This window comes from Leucoraja erinacea, chromosome 6 (genome assembly GCF_028641065.1).
Source record: "Leucoraja erinacea ecotype New England chromosome 6, Leri_hhj_1, whole genome shotgun sequence".
Taxonomy (NCBI): Eukaryota; Metazoa; Chordata; class Chondrichthyes; order Rajiformes; family Rajidae; genus Leucoraja; species Leucoraja erinaceus.
Window position 1 is genome coordinate 83515911 of NC_073382.1, and position 25185 is coordinate 83541095.

Sequence of the window (25185 nt, forward strand, 5' to 3'; positions counted from 1 at the left end):
GGGTTGCCAGGAGGTCGAAGGTTCTCGTAGGTTGTAGCTGGTGCTGACCGGTGAATTTCATTGGCTCATTGTGGAAGAAAAAGGTAAGGAGTAGTTTTCAGAACCAAGGATAACTGACCAGTAATGTTAAATGACCGGCGAGCTTCACAGCCATGTATCTCTGGCTTCTTAAAAGTTGTCTCCACTGCTTCTCCCCCCTCTCCCCCCCTTTTAAAGGACTTACCGTACACTGTGCTTTAGCCGTCTTTTTATAGCGCCAACCTTTGTTCATCACGGTGTGTGTCTGTTTCACCTTGGCTTTGCACTGTGTGAATTTTTTAGACAGTGCTCCCTCCACTTGCTCTGTCCCCCACCTGCATAACGGGCTGGTGAAGCAAGCGATGTGTTTGTGTGTGTGCAACTTGACAGTCAATGGTAGTCTGCTGAAAATTCGCCTAAATGGGACATGGCCATAAGAATGGTATTTAGAACTTAATATGTGTGGACGCGTTTATATAGAGGGAAATGTTGCTGAATTTGTATAACCTAATATTTCAGTTGCAAATTCTGTGCAATTCCTGGCATCACAGTGTAAGAAAATAGTAGAACCAATTAAAGGGTACAGAGACAATTGGACCACAAATGAGCGAGTCTAATTTTGAAAAGATTTAAAAATATGAAGTTACACCAAACGAAAAAGAAGATGGCGAAATTAGGACAGAGACTGGTGACAGTGAGGTGGAACATGAAGAAGGTAATTGCTTGTTGGAAGTAGGGCCTGGAATTATTATCACCCCATGAAATAGTTCTAAATAAGTAGAGCTCTCATCAACTAAATTGCATGACTTTTAAAATGGAATTAGGTCAACAGTCTGCCAGTGATTCCTTTTGCTAAAATTCAGCCCACTGTATCATAATTAAATATTATTTTAGTGCTAATTGTAGATTGGATTCAGGAACTGAGAGAAGCAGTGTGAAAATATCTAAGACTTACTTCTTTGCAATATTTGACGATGGCACTTGCAAGAGGATGTTCACTACTAGATTCTGCAGTGCCTACAATTGCAAGTAGTGTCTTCAGTGGAAGCTTAGTTTTGTCTTCCAGTACCAGAACCTTTATTACCGTCGGAACACCATGTGTAACTGTACCAGTCTTGTCAAACACCACCACATTTACCTGGAGATAAAAGCTCATTTCAGGACGGCAGAATAATCAAAGCTATCGAATACATTGATTTTTCAAACAGAAATTAGAGGTTTTTAGGGAAGACTGATAAATCATAGTGTCATAAGAGAGTCGGAGGTGGAAGTTAGTGGAGTGGCTATTACTAAGGAGAAAGTGCTTGGGAAGCTGAAAGGTCTGAGGTGGAGAAGTCACCTGGACCGGATGGAGTGCAAATACTACTCTGCTATTCAAGAAGGGAGCAAAGCAGAAGAGTGGAAACTATAGGCCGTTTAGCCTGACTTTTGTGGTTGGTAAGATTTTAGAGTCCGTTATAAATTATGAGATTTCTGACGTTCATGATAAAAGAGGCCAAAGTCATCATGGTTTTGTGAAAGGGAGATCTTGCCTGACAAACCCGTAGGAATTATTTGAGGAAGTAAATAGGAGGATAGACGAAGGAGAGTCAGAGGATGTTGTTTGCCTAGATTTTCAGAAAGCCTTTGATAATGAGGCTGCTAAGGAAGATGAGAGCCCATGGTATCAAAGGGAAGATACTTGCATGGTTAGCAGGTCGGCTGGATGGCAGAGGGCAAAGAGTGGCAATAAAGGGGGCTTCTTCTGGTTGCTGCCAGTAACTAGCAGTGTTCCGCAGGAGTTGGTGCTGGGGCCGCTGCTCTTCATGTTTGTATATCAATGATTTGGATGCGAGGATTGAAGGCTTTGTGGCCAAGTTTTCAGTTGATACAAAGATAGGTGGAGGGCCAGATAGTGTGGAGGAGGCAGGGATTCTGCAGAAGGACTTGGATAGGTTGGGAGAGTGGGAACAGAAGTTGCAGATGGAATACAACTTAGCAAAGTGTGGAGTTATGCATTTTGGTGGTAGGAATAAAGCCGGGGACTATTTTCTAAATATTGAGTGAATTCAGAAATTAGAAGTGCAAAGGGACTTGGGAGTGCTGATGCAGGATTGCTTAAAAGTTAAATTGCAAGTCAAATCAGTAGTAAGGAAGATTATGCTAGCATATATTTCAAGAGGACTAGATATAAAAACAGGGATGTAATGCTGAGGCTTTATAAAGCGCTGGTCAGACCGCATTTGAAGTATTGTGAGCAATTTTGGGCCCCATATCTGAAGGATGAGCTGGCGTTGGAGAGGGTCCAGAGGAGGTTTACAAAAATGATCCCAGGAATGATTGGGTTAACATATGATGAGTGTTTAACAGCACTGGGCTTGCACTTGTTGGAGTTTAGAAGGATGAGGGTGGACCTTATTGAAACTTACCAAACAGTGAAAGACCCGGATAGAGTGGATGTGGAGACGATGTTTCCACTAGTGGGAGAGTCTAGGATCACCGGACATGAATAAAAGAATGTACCTTTAGGAAGGAGATGAGGAGGAATTGATTTATTCAGGGGGTGGTGAATCTGTCGAATTCATTGCCACAGAAGGAGGTGGAGGCCGTCCAAAATTGATATTTTTAATGCAGAGATTTCATAGATTCTTGATCAGTATGGGTGTCAGGAGTTATGGGTAGAAGGCAGGAGAATGAGGTTGAGAGGAAAAGATAGGTCAGCCATGATCGAATGGTGGAGTAGATGATAGGCCAAATGGCCCAATTCTGCTCCCATCACTTATTAACATGATTTCCATTGAATGAGATATTATATTATACAGGGGATTAAGAAAATGGCAGACACTTAGAAGTATTCTACATCTGCAGTCGTGGAAGACAGCACAGAAGACTTCCTGAAACAGTGGAGAACAGCAGATCTAGAATGAACGAGGAGCTTTAAAAAAACAAGTACTGGAAAAGTTAAATGTATTGAAAGCCAATTTAATCCCCAAATTGTCTTGACCTACATCCTGTTTGGAAACAGCATATAAACCTGCCTTTTTCCAAATGTTCCTGTATTTCAGAATGGTTCCACAGATTTAAAGCTAGCAAATATAACTCCATTAGTGAAGAAAGAATAGAGAGTGAAAGACGAGAAAGACTAACATAATTAGCAAGGAAAATGCTTGAATTTATTATTAAGGAAATGGTAACTGGGCACTTAAAATATAATTATAGGATTGAGAGGAGTCCACATGGATTTTGAAGAAGGTAATCACATTTGATATGCCCATTACAGATTTTTTACGACATGCCTGACAAAAAGGCGATGTGATATATTTGCACTTTCTGAGAGTTTCTGGAAAATATAGCATATGCAGTGAATTGGGGAATGAGTAACATTGGAATGAATAGGTCAGATTATAAAGATGGTAGTTAGTGGGGTGACACAGGGATCAGTGTGGCCCAGTTGCTCACAAATTCTACCACTACTTTAGATGTGTGTACATCTTATTTACTTGGTGATACAGAACTGAGGGCAGAATTGGTCCGCTTTTCATCCTTCTCCTCCACAGCCCTGCAAACTTGTCTTTTTCAAGTAAAACAATGTTTCATGATCTTTTGACTGGATGGCCATGAAAATATTCCTTGCATGTTATCAATCAGGTTTGATTTTGCCATGGCAATAATTCTTATTCAATCACTCTACAGCCACTGACCTTGCGTGCCATCTCCAGTGGTTCTCCACCTTTGATGAGGATGCCATTTTGTGCACCGACCCCAGTCCCCACCATGACAGCTGTAGGAGCAGCCAGTCCCAAAGCACAGGGGCATGCGATAGCCAATACTGTAATGGAAGTCTTAAATGCGAATCTGATAATCAGCTCAGCTTTGGAAATATGTTTGATGGTGTAAACCTAAAAACAAGTCAAGAATGTAATTTGTGGTAAAAGAAACGGACCATCTAATCTAATCCCACCTTTGATGTGTTGCCCTATGGGTCACAGTTTTTCACGTAACATCAAGCATTTCACGAGTGTGCTGAAGGATTCTGCCTCCATAACTCTAAGGAATATGGGGAGAAAGCAGGAACGCGGTTGATTCTGGTTGATCAGCCATGATCATATTGATAGAGGTGCCAAATGGCCTACTCCTGCACCTATTTCCTATGTTTCTATGTTTTTCGGAGCAAGTTCTAATTTCCTACAGGGTGGTCAAGAAGGTTTTTGGTACATTGACCATTATTTGTTAGGGTATTGACTCTAGAAGTTGGGATATTATGTTTCAGTTGCACAAGATGCTGGTGAGACTGCATTTGTAATATTGTGTTCAGCTCTGGTCACTTTGCTTTAGGAAGGATATTGTTAAGCTAGAAAGAGTGCACAGATTTACATGGATGTTGCCAGCACTCGAGGGCCTGAGGTTTATGGAGAGGCTAGGACTTTATTCCATGGAGCACAGGAGGATATGGGGCGATCTTACAAAGGTTTATAAAGTCATAAGGGGAATAGGTGAATGCACAGTCTTTTACCCAGAATCGTGGCATCATAAATCAGAGGCATCATAAATCAGAGATAAATCACAAGATTAAGGTGTGGGGAAAGATCTAATAGAAACCGGAGGGACAACCTTTTCATACAAATAGTGAATGTAATGAGCTGCCAGAGGATGTAGATGAGGCAGGTATTACAACAACATTTAAAATAGGGAATGTTTACAGAGGTCTTAATCATCATAATCATACATTATTAGCAAAATATGTTTTGCAACATATGAGGAATGTGATTTGCCATCCAGTCATACCAATAAAAAGCAACAGAACACACAAAGTACATTTTAACATGAACATCCACCACAGTGACTCCTCCTCATTCCACACTGTGATGGAAGGCGAAAAAAAGTTCAATCTCTCCCTTCTTTGTCATCCAGCGGTCGGGGGCCTCTAACCTTCCGTTGACGGGACGATCTTACTCCAGTAGCCGGTGGCGGCGGTAAGTTATGAACCAAACACGGGCAGATTGTACTAGCATAGATGGGACATCTTACTTGGCATGGGCAAGTTGGACTAAAGGGCCCATTTGTGTGCTGGATGACTATGATACAGATAGTAGCGGTTTTGAGGAATGTGGGTTAATTTCAAGATGGCGGCGCTTGTTTTTTCTTTTTTAGTTTTGTTTGTTCTTTTGTCCTGTTTTGGTTAATTTTTAGTTTTATTATGTTGTGTACGTGTGTGGGTGGGGGGGGGGGGGGGGGGGTAGAAACGTGTTTTTGGTCTCTTCCTTCGGGGGGATGCGACTTCTCTTGTCGTATCCCCCGTGTCCGTCTCCGTCTGCGCCGAGGCCTAATAGTGGAGCTGGCAGTCTCGGAGCTTGGGTAGCGTTCCAGTAGCAGCGGCGACCCGACCTCGGAGCTGTGGCATTCCGCCAGCAGCAACCCGACCTTGGAGCTGTGGTGTTCCGGCGGCGCCGGAAGCGGCGACCCGACATCGGAGCTGAGGCGTTCCGGCGGCAGCGGTGACCTGACCTCGGTGGACGACATCGTCGAGAGCTCGCAGATCACAGGTTGGTGACCTGTTTTTCCGGAGCTCCCGCAACAACAACTTCGTCCGCTGGACTGGAGTGCGGCAGCTTCGGCAGCTTCGACCACCCCGGGCAGCGGAGTTTGAACCGGCCCGGGGTGGTCGAACTTACTTACTTACCATTACCCGGCGGGGTCACAACATCCAAAGCCTGGATCGCCTCGGAGCAGAGGGAGAACAAGGGGGGAAGAGACAAGGACTTTAAGAATTTTGCCTTCCATCACAGTGAGGAGGTGCCTGGTTAACTCACTGTGGTGGATGTTAAATTTGTGTTTATTGTGTGTTTTTGTCATTTTTATTATATGTATGACTGCAAGGCAACGAAATTTGCCTTGTCAGCGTGGGCAAGTTGGGCCGCAGGGTCTGTTTCCACGCTGTATGACTTTATGACTCTAGGTGCCCCATTCCCGTGGCTCAAACATTCCTCAATTCTTCCCTAACAATAAAGGCTACTTTGACTTTATTTAGAAAGACCTCATGGTCAGCACGGATGTGTTGGGCCAAAGGTCTTGTTTCCCTCCTGTGTGACTCTATTACTAAAGTAGGGGTGACACAATAGCGCAGCAGTGGAGTTGCTGCCTTATAGCGCCAGAGACCTGGGTTCGATCCTGACTATGGGTGTTGTCTGTATGGAGTTTGTAATTTCAGCATTTTCAATTATTATAAATTTACATTTACATCAAATCTAGGAATAGAAGTTATGAGCTGAGAAGTTGGGGGGTCATAAACGTTGGTGAGGCCACATTTAGAGTATCCTGTTTAGTTTTGAACTACAGGTTATAGGAAAGATGCTGTCAAGCTGGAAAGCGTGCAGAGAAGATTTACGAGGATGTTGCCAGGACTCAAGAGCCTGAGCTATATGGAACGATTGAGTAGGCTAGAACTCTATTCCTTGGAGCGCAGGGTTATGAGGGGTGATCTTATAGAAGTGTACAAAATCATAAGAATAGATTGGGTAGACGCAGAATCTCCTACCCAGACTAGATTGAATTGAGAACCAGAGGATATAGGTTTAAGGTAAGGGGGGAAAGATTTAATAGGAACCTGAGTTTGTTTTATTACAAAAGGTTGTGTGTTCGTGGAACAAACTGCCGGAGAAAGTAGCTGGGGCATGTACTATCGCAACGTTTAAGAGACATTTAGACTGGTACATAATTAGGATAGGTTTAGAGGGATCTGGGCCAAATGCATGCAGGTAGGACTAGTATAGATGGGACATGTTTGTCAGCGTGGGCAAGTTGGGCCGCAAGGTCTGTTTCCACGCTGTATGACTTTATGACTCTAGGTGCCCCATTCCCATGGCTCAAACATTCCTCAATTCTTCCCTAACAATTGATGGTGTTTGGATTTTTTTTTTAAATGACGTTTTTATAAACTGATAAAAGTTGAAAATTAATTGCTTTCTGATTCCCCACAACCACCTTTGTTTCTCATGTTGGATTTACAAGGGGGAGCATAAAAGCCTTGTCCAGATACTTTGCATGAAGCTGACATTTATTTTAAAACACAAACTGCTGGAGGAACTCAGTGGGTCAGGCACCATCTGTGGAGGGAATGGGCATGTGTTGAGTTCCTCCAACGCTTTGCGTTTCTTCATCCGCAGTCTCGGTTGACATTTATTTTAAACTTACGTTAAAACAAATTAGACAAAGTATTGGAGCGTCAAGTTCCACTGTGACAGGTATTTCATGCATTTTATTGCTACTCACTGGCAAGCTCCTTTTCATGATTTCAAAGTCAATAAATCCAACGGTAATCCAGGCAGTGAAAGTAAGCAAAGACATTGTAACAATAAAGGGAATGAAGTATCCACTCAGATTATCTGCAAACTGTTGAATGGGAGCCTGCAAAATTGAAAATGCACCACTTAAAATTTACAAAATCAGATGCAAGTCAAGAATTATATTCTCAGCTGAAAAATAATCTTACTTAAAATACACATGCCCCCCGCCCACACACCCCTCCCTCTAGCCACACACATCTCCCCCCCCCCCGCCCACAAACACCCCTCCCCCCACAATGTCCCACACCACCTCCCCCCACAACCACCCCCCGCCCACACACACCCCCCCCCCGCCCCCACAACCCCCCCACAGGACCGGCCAGCAGGCCACGGCAAGCCACGGCAGCGACAGGGTTAGCCAGCGGCAGGAGTAGGCAGTGGCAGTGGGAGGCCACAGCAGCGGTAAGCCAAGGCAGCGTTCCCCCCACCGGCCCCCAACAGGCCCCGTCTCAAGCCGTCCCCATCCCCCGACTACAGAACGCTCCCGCTGGCCCTGCCTGGATGAATCCCCCCCCCCCCCCCCCCCCCACCAGTCCCCGCCTGAAGCTGTCCCCATCCCCAACTGCAGGATGCTCCCCATCAGTCCCCGCCTGAAGCGCAACAGTAGGCCACGGCAGCGACAGGCCACAGTGGGCCACGACAGCGATAGGCCAGGGCAGCGGGAGTGCAGTAGTAAGTGCAGTGCTAGGCCACGGCAGCACTTCCAACCCCCTCCCCACCGGCCTTCGACAGCCCCCACCTGAAGTAGTCCCTCTCCCCCAGCTGCAGAACGCACCAAGAGACACAACAGGAAATAATGGACTGAATAAAGCTGATCGTTTAAATTGTTGTTATATTTTAAGTTATTCACATTTTAAGCTGTAATAAATCCCTTTTCCACTTGCCTGGCCCGTCAGCTGCACCTGCGCAGTGATAACTGCCTGTTCTACGTCACAATGGGAACCCAATGGGCGGGAATGACAGCACCACCGGAGGGCTGCTAAGAGTAGAGAGGAGGGGGGGTTGAGGGGTGATGGAGTGAGTGCGTGGGGGGGGGGGAAGGGCAAGGGGCGGAGTGAGGGGGTGAGAGGAGGAGGGGGGATCAGGGGCATCACAACTGGGACCCATCAGCCGCGCCTGCCCAGTTGAGGGCTATGCTTGAGTGGTGGAATATTGTGTTGGGGGACCAAGCCTCCCGTGTGACAATGTCTAGTTTGTTCTATATCTCCCCATATCACTGTCTATTTTTCTCGTTTCCCTTTCCCCTTACTCTGTCTGAAGAAGGGTCTCGACCCGAAACGTTACCTGTGCTTTTTCTCCAAAAATGCTGCCTGACCCGCTGAGCTGCTCCAGGTTTTTGTGCACATAATTGCTCCACTATGAACAACCTCATCTTTGCAACATTCTCATGCTTTATTGGATTGGTGACTGCCTTTTGATTTTACTTCGGAGTCACGTGAGTGACTACGTGAAGAACCCTTGCTCAGTGCGCAGGCGCGGCATTAACGCCAGCAGTGCTACAGCGGCGGCAGCTGGAGTCAGGCTCTCCAGCCGCATTTAAAAAACGGACCGTCAGGTGAGTATACTGAACAGGAGGAAAAATCCACGCAAGAGAGAGTTTGAGTGCGACCAAAAATGAGTACACGCCAAAAACGACTGTCGAAGAGAACTGCCCCCTGTTCGACTCCACCAGAGGAGCGTTCAATATCGGCAGGACCGCTCTTGGAGCGCTCCGCTATCCCCGAGACCGAGCCAAGCCCAGTGCCGCTAATACCTGAACAGCGGACAGGGAGGAAAGCCACCAGGAAAACAAGCCGGCCGGTCATTTCCGATTCGTCGGAGGGGGAAAATGTCTCCACCAAAACGGAGGAGAGACAGCCGCCTGAGCTGTATTCAACAGCTCCTGGAGCAAGTACTCCAGCGAGATACACAACAAGAGCGTTCTCACGGAGGTAGGTCAGTCACCTCCTCTACAGTGTCTTGTGCACTGCCCTCTGCTCCCACATTATTAGAGGCTAGTACAGGTGACCAGGGCTGGGCTGGTCTGGAACAGCGGCTGGCGGACGAGTTCGGGAGTATGCAAGGGGTGCAGGAGCAGGAAGAGCTGCTGGGTGTCGTGGACCGCTAGGTAGCAACCCCACGCGCAGGAAGATCGCTGGAACCAAAGATGGCGGCCAGCATTAACCACCTCTCCAACAAGGCCTTACAGGAGAAAGTCCTTTTGGAAGCCTTGGACCAATACACAGCACCAGAAAACTGTGAGGCACTCAAGGTAAAGAGTGTGAATAACCAAATTTGGAAGCAGCTGGGGCCACAAATTCGGAACCAGGAATTAAAACTACAGCGGATCCTAAGGCTCCTGAAGTCGGCCATCACGGCCTTCGCTCGTTCCGTGGAACACATGGATATGGATACCTGCCAATAGGATGTGCTAGCACTGATGTGCAACACACAATTCGAGATTAACAATCTCCGGCGGGACAACATAAGACCTGCCCTCAATCCCAAATTTGCGGGGTTATGCAAGACCCCTGCAGCAGAAACAGACGCTCTACTATTTGGGAAAGACCTCAATAAGAAACTGAGGGACATGGAGGAGGCAGCAAAATCTTTCGGCCTCATGAGGGCAGGCCCAGGAACAAGCAGAACAAGGCCTCCGATACCCAACCGGCACGGCATCCCCAGTCGGCATCCACAACAGTCTGGTGAAAGCTCGTCCACATTACTAGGTCTTTTTTAGATCAGGGTGAAAGCTACGGGCTTTCTTCCCGCTTCAAGCGCTTATGACCCCAAATGCGCCTTAATTTTTAGATCAGGGTAACGGCCAGAGCTGGGCCATCCCATGGAAAATGCGCCCCCCCCCAACATCGCTAGCATGTCAGGCAAACAGAGCCTACAAGAAAAAGCAGAGAAGACGACAATAACCATGGAGGTAGGTGGGTCTGGTTCCTGCCAGCATATAGAGAACAAGGGTGCTCTACTAACTTGTGATTACACTTGTTTAAAGAAGCATGGGGTACTGTCACGAGTAACAAGTATGTACTCAACAGCATTAGTGGATACAAAATTCAGTTTATATCAGAGATATTGCCGCCAGTTCAACATTGGCCCCAAAGGGTATTTACTCCCTCCGACAAAGAAAAGCGGGAGGGACAAGCTGAACTGGTGAGGCTTATCGCAAAGGGGGTCATCGAAAAGACCAAACATGAACCTTTGGAATTTGTATCGAATATATTCACTAAAACCAAAAAAGATGGTGGATGTCGCATCATCATTGACTTAACATCACTAAATAAATTTGTTGAGTATATACATTTCAAGATGGAGACGTTTGTTACTGCCAGACAACTGATCTCCAAAGGATACTTTATGGCAAGCATTGATATTAAAGATGCTTACTATCTAATACCCATACACAAGGATCATTGCAGATACCTAAAATTTATCTGGTTGGGGCAGCTGTGGCAGTATAGAGCATTGCCCAATGGTCTAACTTCAGCCCCTAGACTATTCACAAAAATATTAAAAGTAGCCATGGGAATACTAAGGAAACAAAAGCATATTGTCATGGCATATCTGGATGATATTCTCATAGTAGGAAAAACGAAGGAATTGGCTGTGGCAGCAGTATTAGCTACAAAACAGCTCCTTGAAACACTGGGGTTCGTCCTACATCCAGATAAATCTAGGTTGAAGCCATCTACTACCATGGACTACCTGGGCTTCACTATTAACTCAGTCCATATGACTGTTACTTTGCCAAGGGAAAAAATGGTTGCATTAGCACAATCATGCAACAACTTAATGGTCAACAAACGACCAACTATTCGACAAGTAGCAAGAGTGATTGGGACAATTGTAGCAGCAATTCCGGCTACACAATTCGGACCTTTGCACTATCAAAATCTACAAAGAGCAAAGGTACATGCACTACAAGACATTCGGGTCACTATGACCGAATCATGAAATTACCCACTGAAGCTATATCAGAGCTACAGTGGTGGGCAGAGAATGTTTGGCACAGTTTCAGCCCTATCATCGTCACTAACCCTACTTTAGTTATTCAAACAGATGCCAGTGCTCAAGGCTGGGGAGCAACTAACTCCATATCCAGCACAGGTGGCAGATGGACTAAACCAGAGTCATCATTACTACACACACTGGGCATCAATTATCTAGAAATGTTGGGCGCCTATTATGGTTTAAAAGCATATGCTTCTAAAATGCAGCACTTGCATGTGCGGTTACAGATTGATAATACTACGGTGGTGGCTTATATTAACCATATGGGGGGCATAAAATCATTATCATGCGACAAATTGGTCAATGTGATCTGGCAATGGTGTGTCGAAAGACATATTTGGCTATCAGCTGCCTATCTACCAGGTAAGCTAAATACAGTGGCAGACACCAGGTCACAAAAATTTAATAACATCGAATGGATGTTAAACCCTAAAATATTTGCTAAAGTTATTAAGCAATATGGAACGCCAGATATCGATTTGTTTGCATCAAGACTGAATCACCAGTTACCTATGTATGTGGCTTGGGAACCAGACCCAGAGGCAGCAGCGGTAGATGCCTTCACGCTGGATTGGGGAAATTTCTTCTTCTATGCTTTCCCTCCCTTCTGCCTCATCAGTCGGGTACTTCGCAAAATACAGATGGACTCTGCTTCTGGGATTTTGATGGTGCCCGACTGGCCTACACAGCCATGGTTCCCAGTTCTTCACGACATGGTGGTCGAGTCACCTATGGTTTTCCCTAGTGACCCACGGTTGTTGACTCACCCAGTATCAGGCATAAGCCACCCATGCCATGAAAACATCAAACTCCTGGGTTGTAGGTTTTGAATAGACCTTACCAGGGACTGGGATTATCCGAACGAACTATCACCACCATGTCGGCATCCCTGCGAACATCCACCAGGAGGCAGTATAAACCTGTATCAAAAAATGGGAGAAGTACTGCCAGGAAACAGGAACAACATATGCAACTGCCACAACCACCGACGTGCTGGAGTTCCTGGCCCATCTACACCATGACGAAGGGATCAGTTACAGTGCCATCAATACAGCACGAAGCGCCCTGTCTGCTTACCTAAAACCAGCAGGACAGCAGGCCATGGGATCCCATCCACTGGTGGTAAAACTCATGAAGGGAATTTTTAATATTAAGCCCCCTAAACCCAGGTATACCCATGTTTGGGATATCAGTGTGGTATTGACATACCTCAGGGAATGGCCACCAGCTAGATCCCTCAGCCTCGAGCAATCTACATTAAAGACGCTCATGTTAATGGCACTCGTATCCGCTCAGAGGGTCCAGTCGCTGCACAAATTAAGACTGGACAACATGGTGGTCACCCCAGACCAGATTACGTTCATCATTCTAGGTCTGGTGAAACAAAGCAGGCCAGGAACGCCCAATCCACTGGTGGTATTCCGGGCCTACCCACCAGAGCCAAGGTTGTGTGTCGTGACCCATCTACAACAATATATAGACACAACCCACAATCTCAGAGGGAGTGAAAAAGCCTTATGGGTCAGCCACAAGAAACCTCATGGCCGGGTAATGAGCCAAACCATTTCACGGTGGCCTAAACAGGTACTGAAAGCTGCCGGAATAGACACTAATACATTTAAATCCCATTCCACTAGGGCAGCATCGACATCAGCGGCTGAACGAATGGACGTCCCGGTTGACCACATTTTCTCAATACGGCAGGATGGTCGAGGGAAACGACGTTCAGAACGTTTTATAATAAGCCGTTGATGAAGCCTGACTTATTTGCAGACAGAATATTACAAACTGCAAATATTTAATTTAAGCCCGGGGGAGCAATTTATTTTTTGTTATTGTTAATAAACACCTTTTTGGTTGATTGCGATAACACTTCCTCCCTCAAGAACTTCGGCAGTGAGTGAAATAAAAACTGTTACACGGTTTGAAATCACAGACCTTTGAAGTCTTCACGTAGTCACTCACGTGACTCCGAAGTAAAATAGTAAGATTAAACGAGAACTTACCAGTTCGAAGTTTGATCTGTATTTTATGAGGAGTTACGATGAGGGATTAAGTGCCCTCCACTCCCACCCTCATTATATAGATCAAACTAGTAAACTGATGTCTCCTTATCTTTACTATGTTTACTTCAAATAACTGTGTCTATCTGTGATTCCACACCGCTGCTTGGAAGTATGCCGCGCCTGCGCACTGAGCGGGTTCTTCACGTAATCCCTCATCGTAACTCCTCATAAAATACAGATCAAACTTCGAACTGGTAAGTTCTCGTTTAATCTTACTATTTTTCTTCAATCACAGCTTCTCAATGCAAAGACATACATCCACTTCAACTTCACATTGTTCTTATGTGACATCCGTTGGCATCGTGATCGACATTGACAATGGGCCGAAGGGCCTTTTCCTGCGTTGTATTGTTCTATATTCTATGACTCCATATCCAATCAAGACAGCATATATCAGTACACATAGAGCAACAAGGTTATGCTTAAAGTACCATGAAAATCACTCAAAAAATATTTATAGTTTCTGCAATATTATGATTTTGTATAATTTTACACATTCATCACAAATTAATGGCTAACCATAATCTGGTTGGAGTCATAAAATTATGCAGTGCAGAGACAAGTCCTTCTATCCACCAAATCTGCACCAACCATCAAGTGCTCATTTACACCAATCCCAGCTTATTCTTGTTACATTCTCATCAACTAACTCCAGATTCTACCAGTCACCTATGCGCTACCAACCTGCAACTCTTTGGAAAAACCATGTGATCACAGGCAGAATGCAAATACTATCCAGATAAAAGTCAGGATTGAACGTGGGCTGTTGCACTGTAATAGTTCTACTGGCTGCACCACTGTGCAGTCCCTGAATGTATAATGTATTAATGCATACACAAGTAAAACTAGATCTTCATTTGTAAGCATAAAAGTGGCAGATTTACCTTTGATGTCTGCGCGTCTTCTACTAGTTTGACAATCTGTGATAATGTTGTGTCTGCACCAACATGGGTTGCTTTAATCAACAGAGTTCCTTGTGCATTAATAGATCCAGCAATCACTATACTTCCTGGTCTTTTCACAATTGGCATAGACTCTCCTGAAAAGTAAAATCACTGTTAATCCTGCACAGTATAAATTTACAGTCTTACTTCCATACACGGTATGGACATCCAAGACGTACTTAAGCAAAATACCAATTCAAAATAAAAAACAAAGCTGAACAATGGTTAGATATTTGTCGATCTTCTTTTCAAGAAATAACAAGGACGTTCGAGAGCTGAGAGACAGCTGGGAGGGAATGCTTGTGCTTTGAATAGAGTTCACATGTCTATGCTAAACATGTTGCCAAGACCAACTTTTATCTATCTATGCATAATCCCTAAACCTCCACCCCCTGCATATCCATGTGCCTGGTCAAAATGCCTTTGAAATGCCACGATTGTATCTGCCTCCACCACCAACCCTGGCAGCATGTTCCCGTTTCCCAACACCCTCTGTAAAAAGTTGCCTTGCACATCTCCTTTAAACTTTGCCCCTCACACATCTATCTATCTATCTATCTATCTCTATATATATAGAAAACTCAAATCCGTCCGTCCGCCTGCAGTACGGATCCCTTCCTGCCTTTCGATTCGTGCCCGATACTCGCAGATGTCCAATCGGAATGGCCGATGCTCGCAGATGTCCAATCGGAATGGATTCATTTGCATGTACGGCTGCCGGCTGCATTTCTTCCTTTGATTCATTGCCACGCCCAATCCCCACGCTCAATTTCCGAGATATTTTCCATTTCGGTAGAGATTTCGCTTTTCTTTCTAAGTATCCACTCCTCATTTCATTTCGTCGTGTTGAAGTACATGTTTTTAATCAAATCCTTCTCCCCCCCACCCACCCCCAAGTATTTCAAAAATAAACAGGCTTCTCCATTTACATGTTAGCTTCCAACACACTTCGAAACAAAGTTGCAAGAGAGGAACACTGAACTTTTCACTGCTGCAGCAGGCAGGGGAGGGCTGCAATCTTACATTTGGGAACGGGTCTATATATATATAAAACTCAAATCCGTCCGTCCGCCTGCAGTACGGATCCCTTCCTGCCTTTCGATTCATGCCCGATACTCGCAGATGTCCAATCGGAATGGCCGATGCTCGCAGATGTCCAATCGGAATGGATTCATTTGCATGTACAGCTGCCGGCTGCATTTCTTCCTTTGATTCATTGCCACGCCCAATCCCCACGCTCAATCTCCGAGATATTTTCCATTTCGGTAGAGATTTCGCTTTTCTTTCTAAGTATCCGCTCCTCATTTCATTTCGTCGTGTTGAAGTACATGTTTTTAATCAAATCCTTCTTCCCCCCACCCACCCCCAAGTATTTCAAAAATAAACAGGTTTCTCCATTTACATGTTAGCTTCCAACACACTTCGAAACAAAGTTGCAAGAGAGGAACACTGAACTTTTCACTGCTGCAGCAGGCAGGGGAGTGCTGCAATCTTACATTTGGGAACGGGCTCAGTTCCACTGGAGGAGACGGGTGCATGGTGGAATATTGGGTTGGGGGATCACACCATTGGGGGAGCAGACCCAACGGGTCTGCACTTGGTCTAGTATATATATAAAACTCAAATCCGTCCGTCCGCCTGCAGTACGGATCCCTTCCTGCCTTTCGATTCGTGCCCGATACTCGCAGATGTCCAATCGGAATGGCCGATGCTCGCAGGTGTCCAATCGGAATGGATTCATTTGCATGTACGGCTGCCGGCTGCATTTCTTCCTTTGATTCATTGCCACGCCCAATCCACAAGCTCAATCTCCGAGATATTTTCCATTTCGGTAGAGATTTCGCTTTTTTTTCTAAGTATCCGCTCCTCATTTCATTTTATCGTGTTGAAGTACATGTTTTTAATCAAATCCTTCTCCCCCCCCCCCCCCACCCACCCCCAAGTATTTCAAAAATAAACAGGCTTCTCCATTTACATGTCAGCTTCCAACACACTTCGAAACAAAGTTGCAAGAGAGGAACACTGAACTTTTCACTGCTGCAGCAGGCAGGGAGGGCTGCAATCTTACATTTGGGAACGGGCTCAGTTCCAATGGAGGAGACGGGTGCATGGTGGAATATTGGGCTGGGGGATCACACCATTGGGGGAGCAGACCCAACGGGTCTGCACTTGGTCTAGTCTCTTTTAAACTTTGCTCTTCTCACCTTAAAACAATAGTATTTGGTTCATCCATCCTGCAAAAAAATTCTGGCTGTCTACCTTATCTATGTCTCTCATCATTTTATATATTTCTATCAGGTCGCACTTCAACCTACAGCATTCCATAGAAAACAATTCAGATCTGTCCAACCTCTCCTGATAGCCAATACCCTCTATTCCTGGGATAACTCTGGTAAACCCAAGTACCCTTTCCAAAGCCTCCACATCCTGTATTTTATGGAATCTAGTAAAATTCTTAATGATCAAAAATGTTTACCTGGCGCATTATCTAAATTAAACTCTGAAGATAAAACAAGGGATCACAGATCCAAACTGGTGAAGTGCGAATGAAAGTTAACAGGAATTTCTTCTTCCTGTAAAATTCAATAATTGTAATAGTCTTGCACATATAATTCCAGAGGTAAAACTGACAGAATCGTGGCAATAACTGAAGCTCTATTGGTGGTGGTGGAGGGAATGAGACATCAAAATCTTACGGGTGAATGAAGGCGAGTCAAATCACACTATGTAAATAATGTGTCTGTCAAGTTCAAGTTTGTGAGTTTATTGTCATGTGTCCCTGTATAGGACAATGAAATTCTTGCTTTGCTTAATTCACACAGAAAATAGTAAGCATTTACTACAAACAGATAAATGTGTCCATATACCATGATATAAATGTATACACACATGAATAAATAAACTGGTAAAGTGCAAATAACAGAAAGTGGTTATTAATAATCAGTTTTGTCCGAGCCAGGTTTAATAGCCTGATGGCTGTGGGGAAGTAGCTATTCCTGAACCTGGTTGTTGCAGTCTTCAGGCTCCTGTACCTTCTACCTGAAGGTAGCAGGGAGATGAGTGTGTGGCCAGGATGGTGTGGGTCTTTGATGATACTGCCAGCCTTTTTGAGGCAGCGACTGCGATAAATCCCCTCAATGGAAGGAAGGTCAGAGCCGATGATGGACTGGGCAGTGTTTACTACTTTTTGTAGTCTTTTCCTCTCCACGGCGCACAAATTTCCGAACCAAGCCACGATGCAACCGATCAGCATGCTCTCGACTGTGCACCTGTAGAAGTTAGAGAGAGTCTTCCTTGACAATCCGACTCTCCGTAATCTTCTCAGGAAGTAGAGGCGCTGATGAACTTTTTTGATAATTGCGTTAGTGTTCTCGGACCAGGAAAGATCTTCAGAGATGTGCACGCCCAGGAATTTGAAGTTCTTGACCCTTTCAACCATCGACCCGTTGATATAAATGGGGCTGTGGGTCCCCCTCCTACTCCTTCCAAAGTCCACAATCAGTTCCTTGGTTTTGCTGGTGTTGAGGGCCAGGTTATTGCGCTGGCACCATATGGACAGTTGCTCGATCTCTCTTCTGTATTCTGACTCATCCCCATCAGTGATACGCCCCACAATAGTGGTGTCGTCAGCGAACTTGATGATGGAGTTCGCACTGTGGTTCGCTACGCAGTCATGGGTATAGAGTGAGTACAGCAGGGGGCTGAGCATGCAGCCTTGAGGTGCTCCCGTGCTGATTGTTATTGAGGCTGACACCATTTCCACCAATACGCAAAAATGCTTGAAAAGAGATCTCTTTTCGCAGATGTGACCTAAGTGTTTGCAGAAGTTTCTCTTTTCATTTTAAATTTACATATGTGCAGACTTTTAATTTTCAACACATACCTATATATTTACCTTGTAATCTTGACAAGATCGTTTCTTAACAATTTACTACACTTAACAATTGCATTAAAAAAACAAGTTTATGAATGGTTTTGAATGTTTATAATGCTTACAAATACAATAGACATTTTTAATCTGCTACTGCTAAGACAGAGGACATGGCCTGGTCAGCCATTATATTTTATTTCAACCTTGGGGCTGAGGATGGAGCCACCTTTATATATCAGTTACACAGTGTGAATCTACGGGGGGCAACTATAGACCGCATCAGACCTTACTAACTTCACATTATTCAAAACAGTTGAGTGGGTTGAGTGGATAATGAGTTCTATTGAAAGCATTAAATCCCACAGGTAAAATAATTGAAGTCAAAGTGTGTAATGTTGTGAAATGCTATGTACTATTTCACAACTATCACTTAGATTTATGAATAAAAAACATTGAAAATTTCAATATTCCCATAATAGAGAGAAAATATCATCTAATCATGAAATGTTAGTGTGATCTTTAGGCATTGGAAAATTGAATTATTGAAAAAAAATCTGAATAAGCAATTGCAGTAAGATGGCAAAACTAAATACAATTCCAACTCGCGTTACCCACAGGTCCAATATATAACATTTTAAAGCAAGAGTATAAAACATTTTGTAGAAACAAGGAACTGTAGATGCTCGTTCACAAAAAAGACACAAAGTGCTGGGGTAACTCAGCAGTCAGGCAACATCTCAAGAGAACATGGATAGGGACACATCTTAAGACTACAAAACATCATATTCCCTGCAGGATGTTTCTCTGGTCACTGAAAGATCTGACCGGTCGGTGGCTCTGGTTATCTATGGTGAATCACCCAAGCCTCAGGACTGCAGGGGACCCTCATGTCAATCAGCTTCAACTATCCTCAGAGATTTATTTCCATCATCAGGTCATAAGGCCATAAGTAACAGAAACAAAATTAAGCCATTCGGCCCATTAAGTCTACTCCACCATTCAATCATGGCTGATCTACCTCTCACTCATAACCCCATTCTCCTGCCATTTTCCCCATAACCGCTGACACCTGTACTAATCTAGAATCTATCTTATTTCTGCTTTAAAAATATCCATAGACTTGGCCTCCACAGCCTTGTGTGGCAATGAATTCCACAGATTCACCACCCTCTGACTAAAGAAATTCCTTTTAATCTCCTTCCTACCGGAAAGTCCTTTAATTCCGAGGCTTTGAGCTCTAGTCCTAGACACTCCCACTGGTAGGAACATCCTTTCTATCCAAGCCTTTCACTATTTGGTACATTTCAATGACGTTCCCCTCATTCTTCTAAACTCCAGCGAGAACAGGTCCAGTGTCGTCAAACATTCATCATAAGTTAACTCACTCATTCCTGGGATCATTCTTGTGATCCTCTCTGGACCCTCTCCAGGGCCAGCACATCCTTCCTATGGTGCCCAATATTGCTCACAATAATCCAACTGCGGCCTGACCAGCGCCCTATCAGCATTACATCCCTGTTTTTGTATTCTTGCCCTCTTAAAATAAATGCTAGCTTTGTGTTTGATAGATAGATAGCCTTTTATTGTCATTCGGACCGAAGTCTGAACGAAATTGCAGCAGTCATACATATAATACCATACAATAAAACAACAATAAACACACATTAACATCCACCACAGTGAGTCCACCCAGCATCTCCTCACTGTGATGGAGGCAAAAGTCTTAGGTCGCAGTCTCTTCCCTCCTCTTCTCCCTCTGCGCTGGGGCGATACCCCCCCTCCGGGGTTCGGCCGCGGGCCAGCAGCTGCTTCTGCAGGACTGGTGGGCGGCAGCTTCAACCACCCCGGGCCGCGGTGTTTGAGCCGCGGGACTGTTTGCCTTCATTACTACTGATTCGGCTTCCAGATTAACTCTTTGGGAATCCTGCATCAGCATTCCCAAGTCCCTTTGCACCTCCGATTTCAGGATTCCCTCCCCATTTAGAAAATAGTCTACGGCTTTATTCTTACTACCAAAATGCATGACTCCACACTTTGCTGCACTATATTCCATCTGCCACTTCTCTGCCCACTCTCCCAATCTGTCCAAGTCCTTCTGTAGAGTCCATGCTTTCTCTGCACTTCCTTCCCTTCCATCTATTTTCGTATCATCCGCAAACTTGGCCACAAAGCCTTCTATCCCCTTATCCAATTAATTAATATACAACGTGAAGAGTAGCGGCCCCAGCACCGACCCCTGCAGAACCGACTCCTCTAGTCACAGCAGCCAACCAGAAAAGACCCCCTTTTTTGCAACTCTTTGCCATCTGCCATCAAGCCAACCTGCTGTCCATGCCAGTATCTGCCGTTTGATACCATGGGCTCTCATCTTCCTTAGCAGCCTCACGTGTGGCACTTTATCAAAGCCTTTCTGAAAATCTAGGTAAACAACGTCCACTGATTCTCCTTTGTCTGTCCTACCATTTACTTCTTCAAAGGAATCCAGCAGATTCGTCATGTAAGATCTCACCTTCACAAAATCATGCTGACTATTTTATCATGAACTTCTAAGTACTCTGTAACCTCATCCTTTATAATGGGCTCTAAAATCTTACCAAGTGGCTATGTCCCTGAAAATGTCATAATGTTCAAATCCTGCAATTCCTCAGTCCATAACTATATGCAGCGAGATTTAGACCACAGGTTTATCTGGACCATAGGACCCGAGGTAAGTAATATTTATGCCAGGCAGTCAGGGGCAGAAATCCCAGTGGGGGCAGGGGACACACGTCCCCCTATTATTTTGAGAGGTGCGGGACGATTCCCCCCATTTTTTGTAATCCGGATTTTAAAACTCCGCTTTCCGCGAGACATTTGGGGTGGGACTGCTAATCGAGGGCGCCGATTGGACGAGAGAGACGTCGGTCAGCAGGCAATGGCGTTACATGATGATTCCGTGCGATAATTGGAGTAGGGAAGTGTCGATTAGAGGCGGATGCAGGGGGGGTGGGACTGAGGATAGAGCACGGTGATTGTAGGAGGGAGACGTGCCAAAACATTCTCGGCAGCCCTGACACAAACCTGCGCCTCATCCGCAGCCAGGATCGATCCCGGTCTCCGGCGCTGCAATCGCTGCCAAACCACCACTGGACCATCCCTGTCCCCACCCGAATGCCCACGCCTGAGGGTGGCCAGAGACGTCGGGAGTCAGTCGGGAGCGGTTCCCCCAGGCCCACATCCAGCGCAGAGATACAGCACTAAATGCAGCTCAACTCAGCCTGTCCCGCCAGGTTAACCTACAGCCCTGCCTGGACTTGCGGGAAATATGGCCCAGGTTTACAGCCAACGCGGAGAAGTAGCGCTGGTGACCCGTCAGTCCAGGCAGGGCTGTTGGTTAACCCGGCAAGACAGCAGAGTTGAGCTGCATTTAGCCCTGGATTAAGCCTCTGAAGCCTCGCTTGTGTGTGTGCGTGTGAGTGTGTGTGTGTGTGTTGGGTGCGTGTGTGTGTGTGAGCATGTGCGCGCGGCCGCCAGGAAATTGTGCCCCCCCCCGTCCCCACCATATTTTGATAGCGATTTCCGTGCCTGCAGGTAGTGACCTTCAACTAGAGAGAGACTAACCACCCGAACGTTGATATTCAACAAGTAGCACCCCAAAGCATAACAATCTTATCAGGATCACTACTGACCAGAACTATAAATAGTCCAGCATAACCTCTTTGGTTCCAAGAGCTGGTCACAGACTACGTATTCTGTGGTGGGTGACCAACCTCCTGATACCTTTTCACCATCTACAAATCACAAAGCCGCAACACGATGGAATATTCTTTATTTGTAGATGTAACGACTCTCAGGAGTGGGCTATAATTCAGGACAAAAAAGTCTGCTTCATTGGTACCATCTAGCCAAATAATCATTCTCTTTACTAGTGTTGTAGTGGCAGCAATATGTACCATCTAAAAAAATGCATCAAATTAACAGTAGAAACAAACAACTGCTGATGTTGGTTTATACCAAAAATAGATACAGTGCTGAAGTAGCTCAGCAGATCAGGCAGCATCTTTGGAGGAAAATGGATGGGAAATGTTTTGGGTCCGATACCCATCTTCAGACTGAAAGTAGGGGTGGGGGGGGGGGGGGGGGTGGAGGATGAAGAGCTGGAAGTGACAAAAGACCGGGACCAATCAGGGCCAACCACAATTTACCTCAGATGGGGTTGTGCCTGGTAGGTCCATTGTTGGCTAGAGAAGGTGAGATCTCAAGAGAAATGTGGAGAACTGTGGAACTGGTAAACGACTAGTGGAGGAGGGGACCAGGAGAGGGGGGGGGGGGGGGGGGGGGGGGGGTAGGGTGATAGCTACCCAGCAGCCCCTGCATCCACCATATTATCCAATCCCACCTCTGAAAAGAATCCCACTACTAATCAGATTTTCCCATCTCCACCACTTCCTGCCTTCTACAGGGCCACTCTCTCCACAACTCCTAGCTTCACATCTCTTCCCACCCACACCACTGCCACCCTGGATACTTTCCCCTGCAACTGCAGGAGATGCAACACCTGTCCTCATGCTTCCTCCCTCAACTCCATCCAGAGACCCCTACAGTCCTTTCAGGTTAGACAAAGGTTCACATGTACCTCGCCTAACCTCATCGACTGCAACTGGTGTTCCCGATGTAGGCTCCTGTAAATAGGCGAGTCCAAACATAGACATGGTTTCACTGTACCTAGGCCTACAGGATATCCCGGTTGCCAACTATTTAAACTCCCCTTCCCATGCTGACCTTTCTGCCCTGGGCCTCCTCCATTGCCAGATTGAGGCCACATGCAAATTGGAGGAACAGCACCTCATATTTCATTGGGTAGATTGCAACCCAGTGGTATGAACATTGAACTATCTAATTTAAGTAACTTCTACCGACACTCCCCCCACCTTTCCTAATCGTTTTATCAGTTCCACAGCTCCTCAGATAAGTTTATCTCTTGAGATCACACCTCTTCTCGCCTCCAGCTCTTCACCCACTCCTCCCTACCCCCTAATTTCAGTCTGAAGAAGGGTCCCGACACGAAATGTCACACATTCCTTTTCTCCAGTGATGTTGCCTGACGAGTATCATAGTTCCATGTCCAGGCCACTCCAGCAGCACTTCCCAATTCCTTGACACTGCCATCAAGAAGGACATGGGCAGCATGCACATGATAATACTACTACTTCCAAAGCTCACAACACCCTGACGTAAATAAACCATCATTCCTTCGTTACTGCTTGGCCTTTCCAAATAGTGAAAACTGTGAATGCTGACATTGTCAGCAATAGGTAGATGTTGAAAATTAGTAAATAAAATCTGTAAATACTTTTCCATATTGATGGTATTTGCTTATTGACAGATAAACATTTGGCTTCTTTAAAGGAAAACCACGGAAGAAACATTGGGAGTCCAGTGCATTTTAAATATCAAAACATACCTGTAATGAGAGATTCATCTGCCGCTGAGGTACCATCCACAACTTTTCCATCCACGGGAAACTTTTGACCAGGGAGGATCTTGAGAAAATCATCTTTCTGGACAAGATCCACAGATATCTCCTCCTCACTGAAAGAAGCAGAATAAAGGAGAATATTTGTATTGATACAGAATGTGAAAAACAAAACAAGTTTTGGTATAATGCATTCTGGTACAATGGGTTCAACAGATTGGAAAAGTATGGATAATGTTAAATGAAAGGAGAGCACAGGAGAGGTTACCAATGTCTCCAGAATAAGAAACAGGACGGGAAGTTTAGAAGGGGACAAGAGTCCAACGTCCGACAAAATGTCGTCCATCATTGAAAAGAACGGTGGTGAACATAGAACTGAAGGTGGTATATCTAAATGCACTCAGTATAGGAAACAAGGTGGATGAACTTATAGCGCAGTTCGAAATTGGCAGGTTTGGCGTTGTGGGCATTACAGAGTTGCGGCTGAAAAAGGATCAGAACTGGGAGTTGAACATCTACGAATACACATCCTATCGAAAAGACTGGCAGGTGAGCAGAGGATGGTGGGGTGGTTCTGCTGGTAACAAATGAAATTCAATCCTTAGCAAGAAACAACATACAACCAGAAGATGTAGGATCCTTGATGGGAGTTATATACATGCCTCCAAATAGCGGGAATTAGAATAGACATATAAGAAAGGCAATGTTACAGTATTCATGGAGGATTTCAATATGCATGTACTAGGAAAATCAGTTTAGTATTGATCCCAAGAAAAGGAATTTGTAAAATGAGATGCCTTGTTCTGGAGGCCTGTGACTAGTGGTTTATCTCAGGGTTTGGTGTTGGGCCCATCGCTGTTTGTCACATATCAATGATTTGGATGAGAATGCACTTGGGATGATTAGCAAGTTTGCAGATGACACTAAAGTGGGTGGCATTGTAGATAATGAAGATGGTTGTCAAAATTGCATCAGGACTTTGATCAGTTGGGCAGAGGAATGGTTGTTGGAATTTAATACAGAGAAATGTGAGGTGTTGAACTTTGTGAAGACTGACATGGGCAAGACCGGTATTGAGTATAGAAGTTGGGAGGTCGTGTTGCAGTTATAGAATACGTTGGTGAGGCCCCATTACGAGTATAGTGTTCAATCTGGGCACCATGTCATAAGAAATATGTTGTCAAAGGGGACAGAGAAAATTTACGTGGGAGTTGTTAGGGCTCGAGGGCCTGAGCCAGAGGGAGAGGTTAAGCAGGCTAGGATTCTATTCCTTGGAGCGCAGGATGAAGAGGGGTGATCTTATAAGAGAAGTGTATAAAATCATGGCAGGAATAGATCAGGTAGGCGCAGAGACTCTTTCCCAGAGTAAGGGAATCAAGAACCAGATGACATAAACCAGGTGACATAAGTATGAAACATTTGGACAGGTACACAGATAGGATAGATTTAGAGGGATATGGGCCAAATGCAGGCAGGTGGGACTAGTGTGATGGAACACGCTGTTTGG

At 45.2% G+C, this 25185-nt stretch overlaps 1 protein-coding gene across 1 annotated transcript in view; it reads right to left on the reverse strand.

Moving 5' to 3' along the window:
• LOC129698359 (copper-transporting ATPase 2-like) overlaps positions 1 to 25185 on the reverse strand; it is a 72643-nt gene that overhangs the window by 13959 nt on the left and 33499 nt on the right. The window contains exons 8-12 of the mRNA XM_055637463.1: positions 23667 to 23794; positions 14293 to 14447; positions 7267 to 7401; positions 3699 to 3896; positions 974 to 1156 (exon numbers count right to left, since the gene is read on the reverse strand). Of these exons, the coding sequence (XP_055493438.1) occupies positions 974 to 1156; positions 3699 to 3896; positions 7267 to 7401; positions 14293 to 14447; positions 23667 to 23794 (799 nt within the window). The remainder of the gene's footprint in view (positions 1 to 973; positions 1157 to 3698; positions 3897 to 7266; positions 7402 to 14292; positions 14448 to 23666; positions 23795 to 25185) is intronic.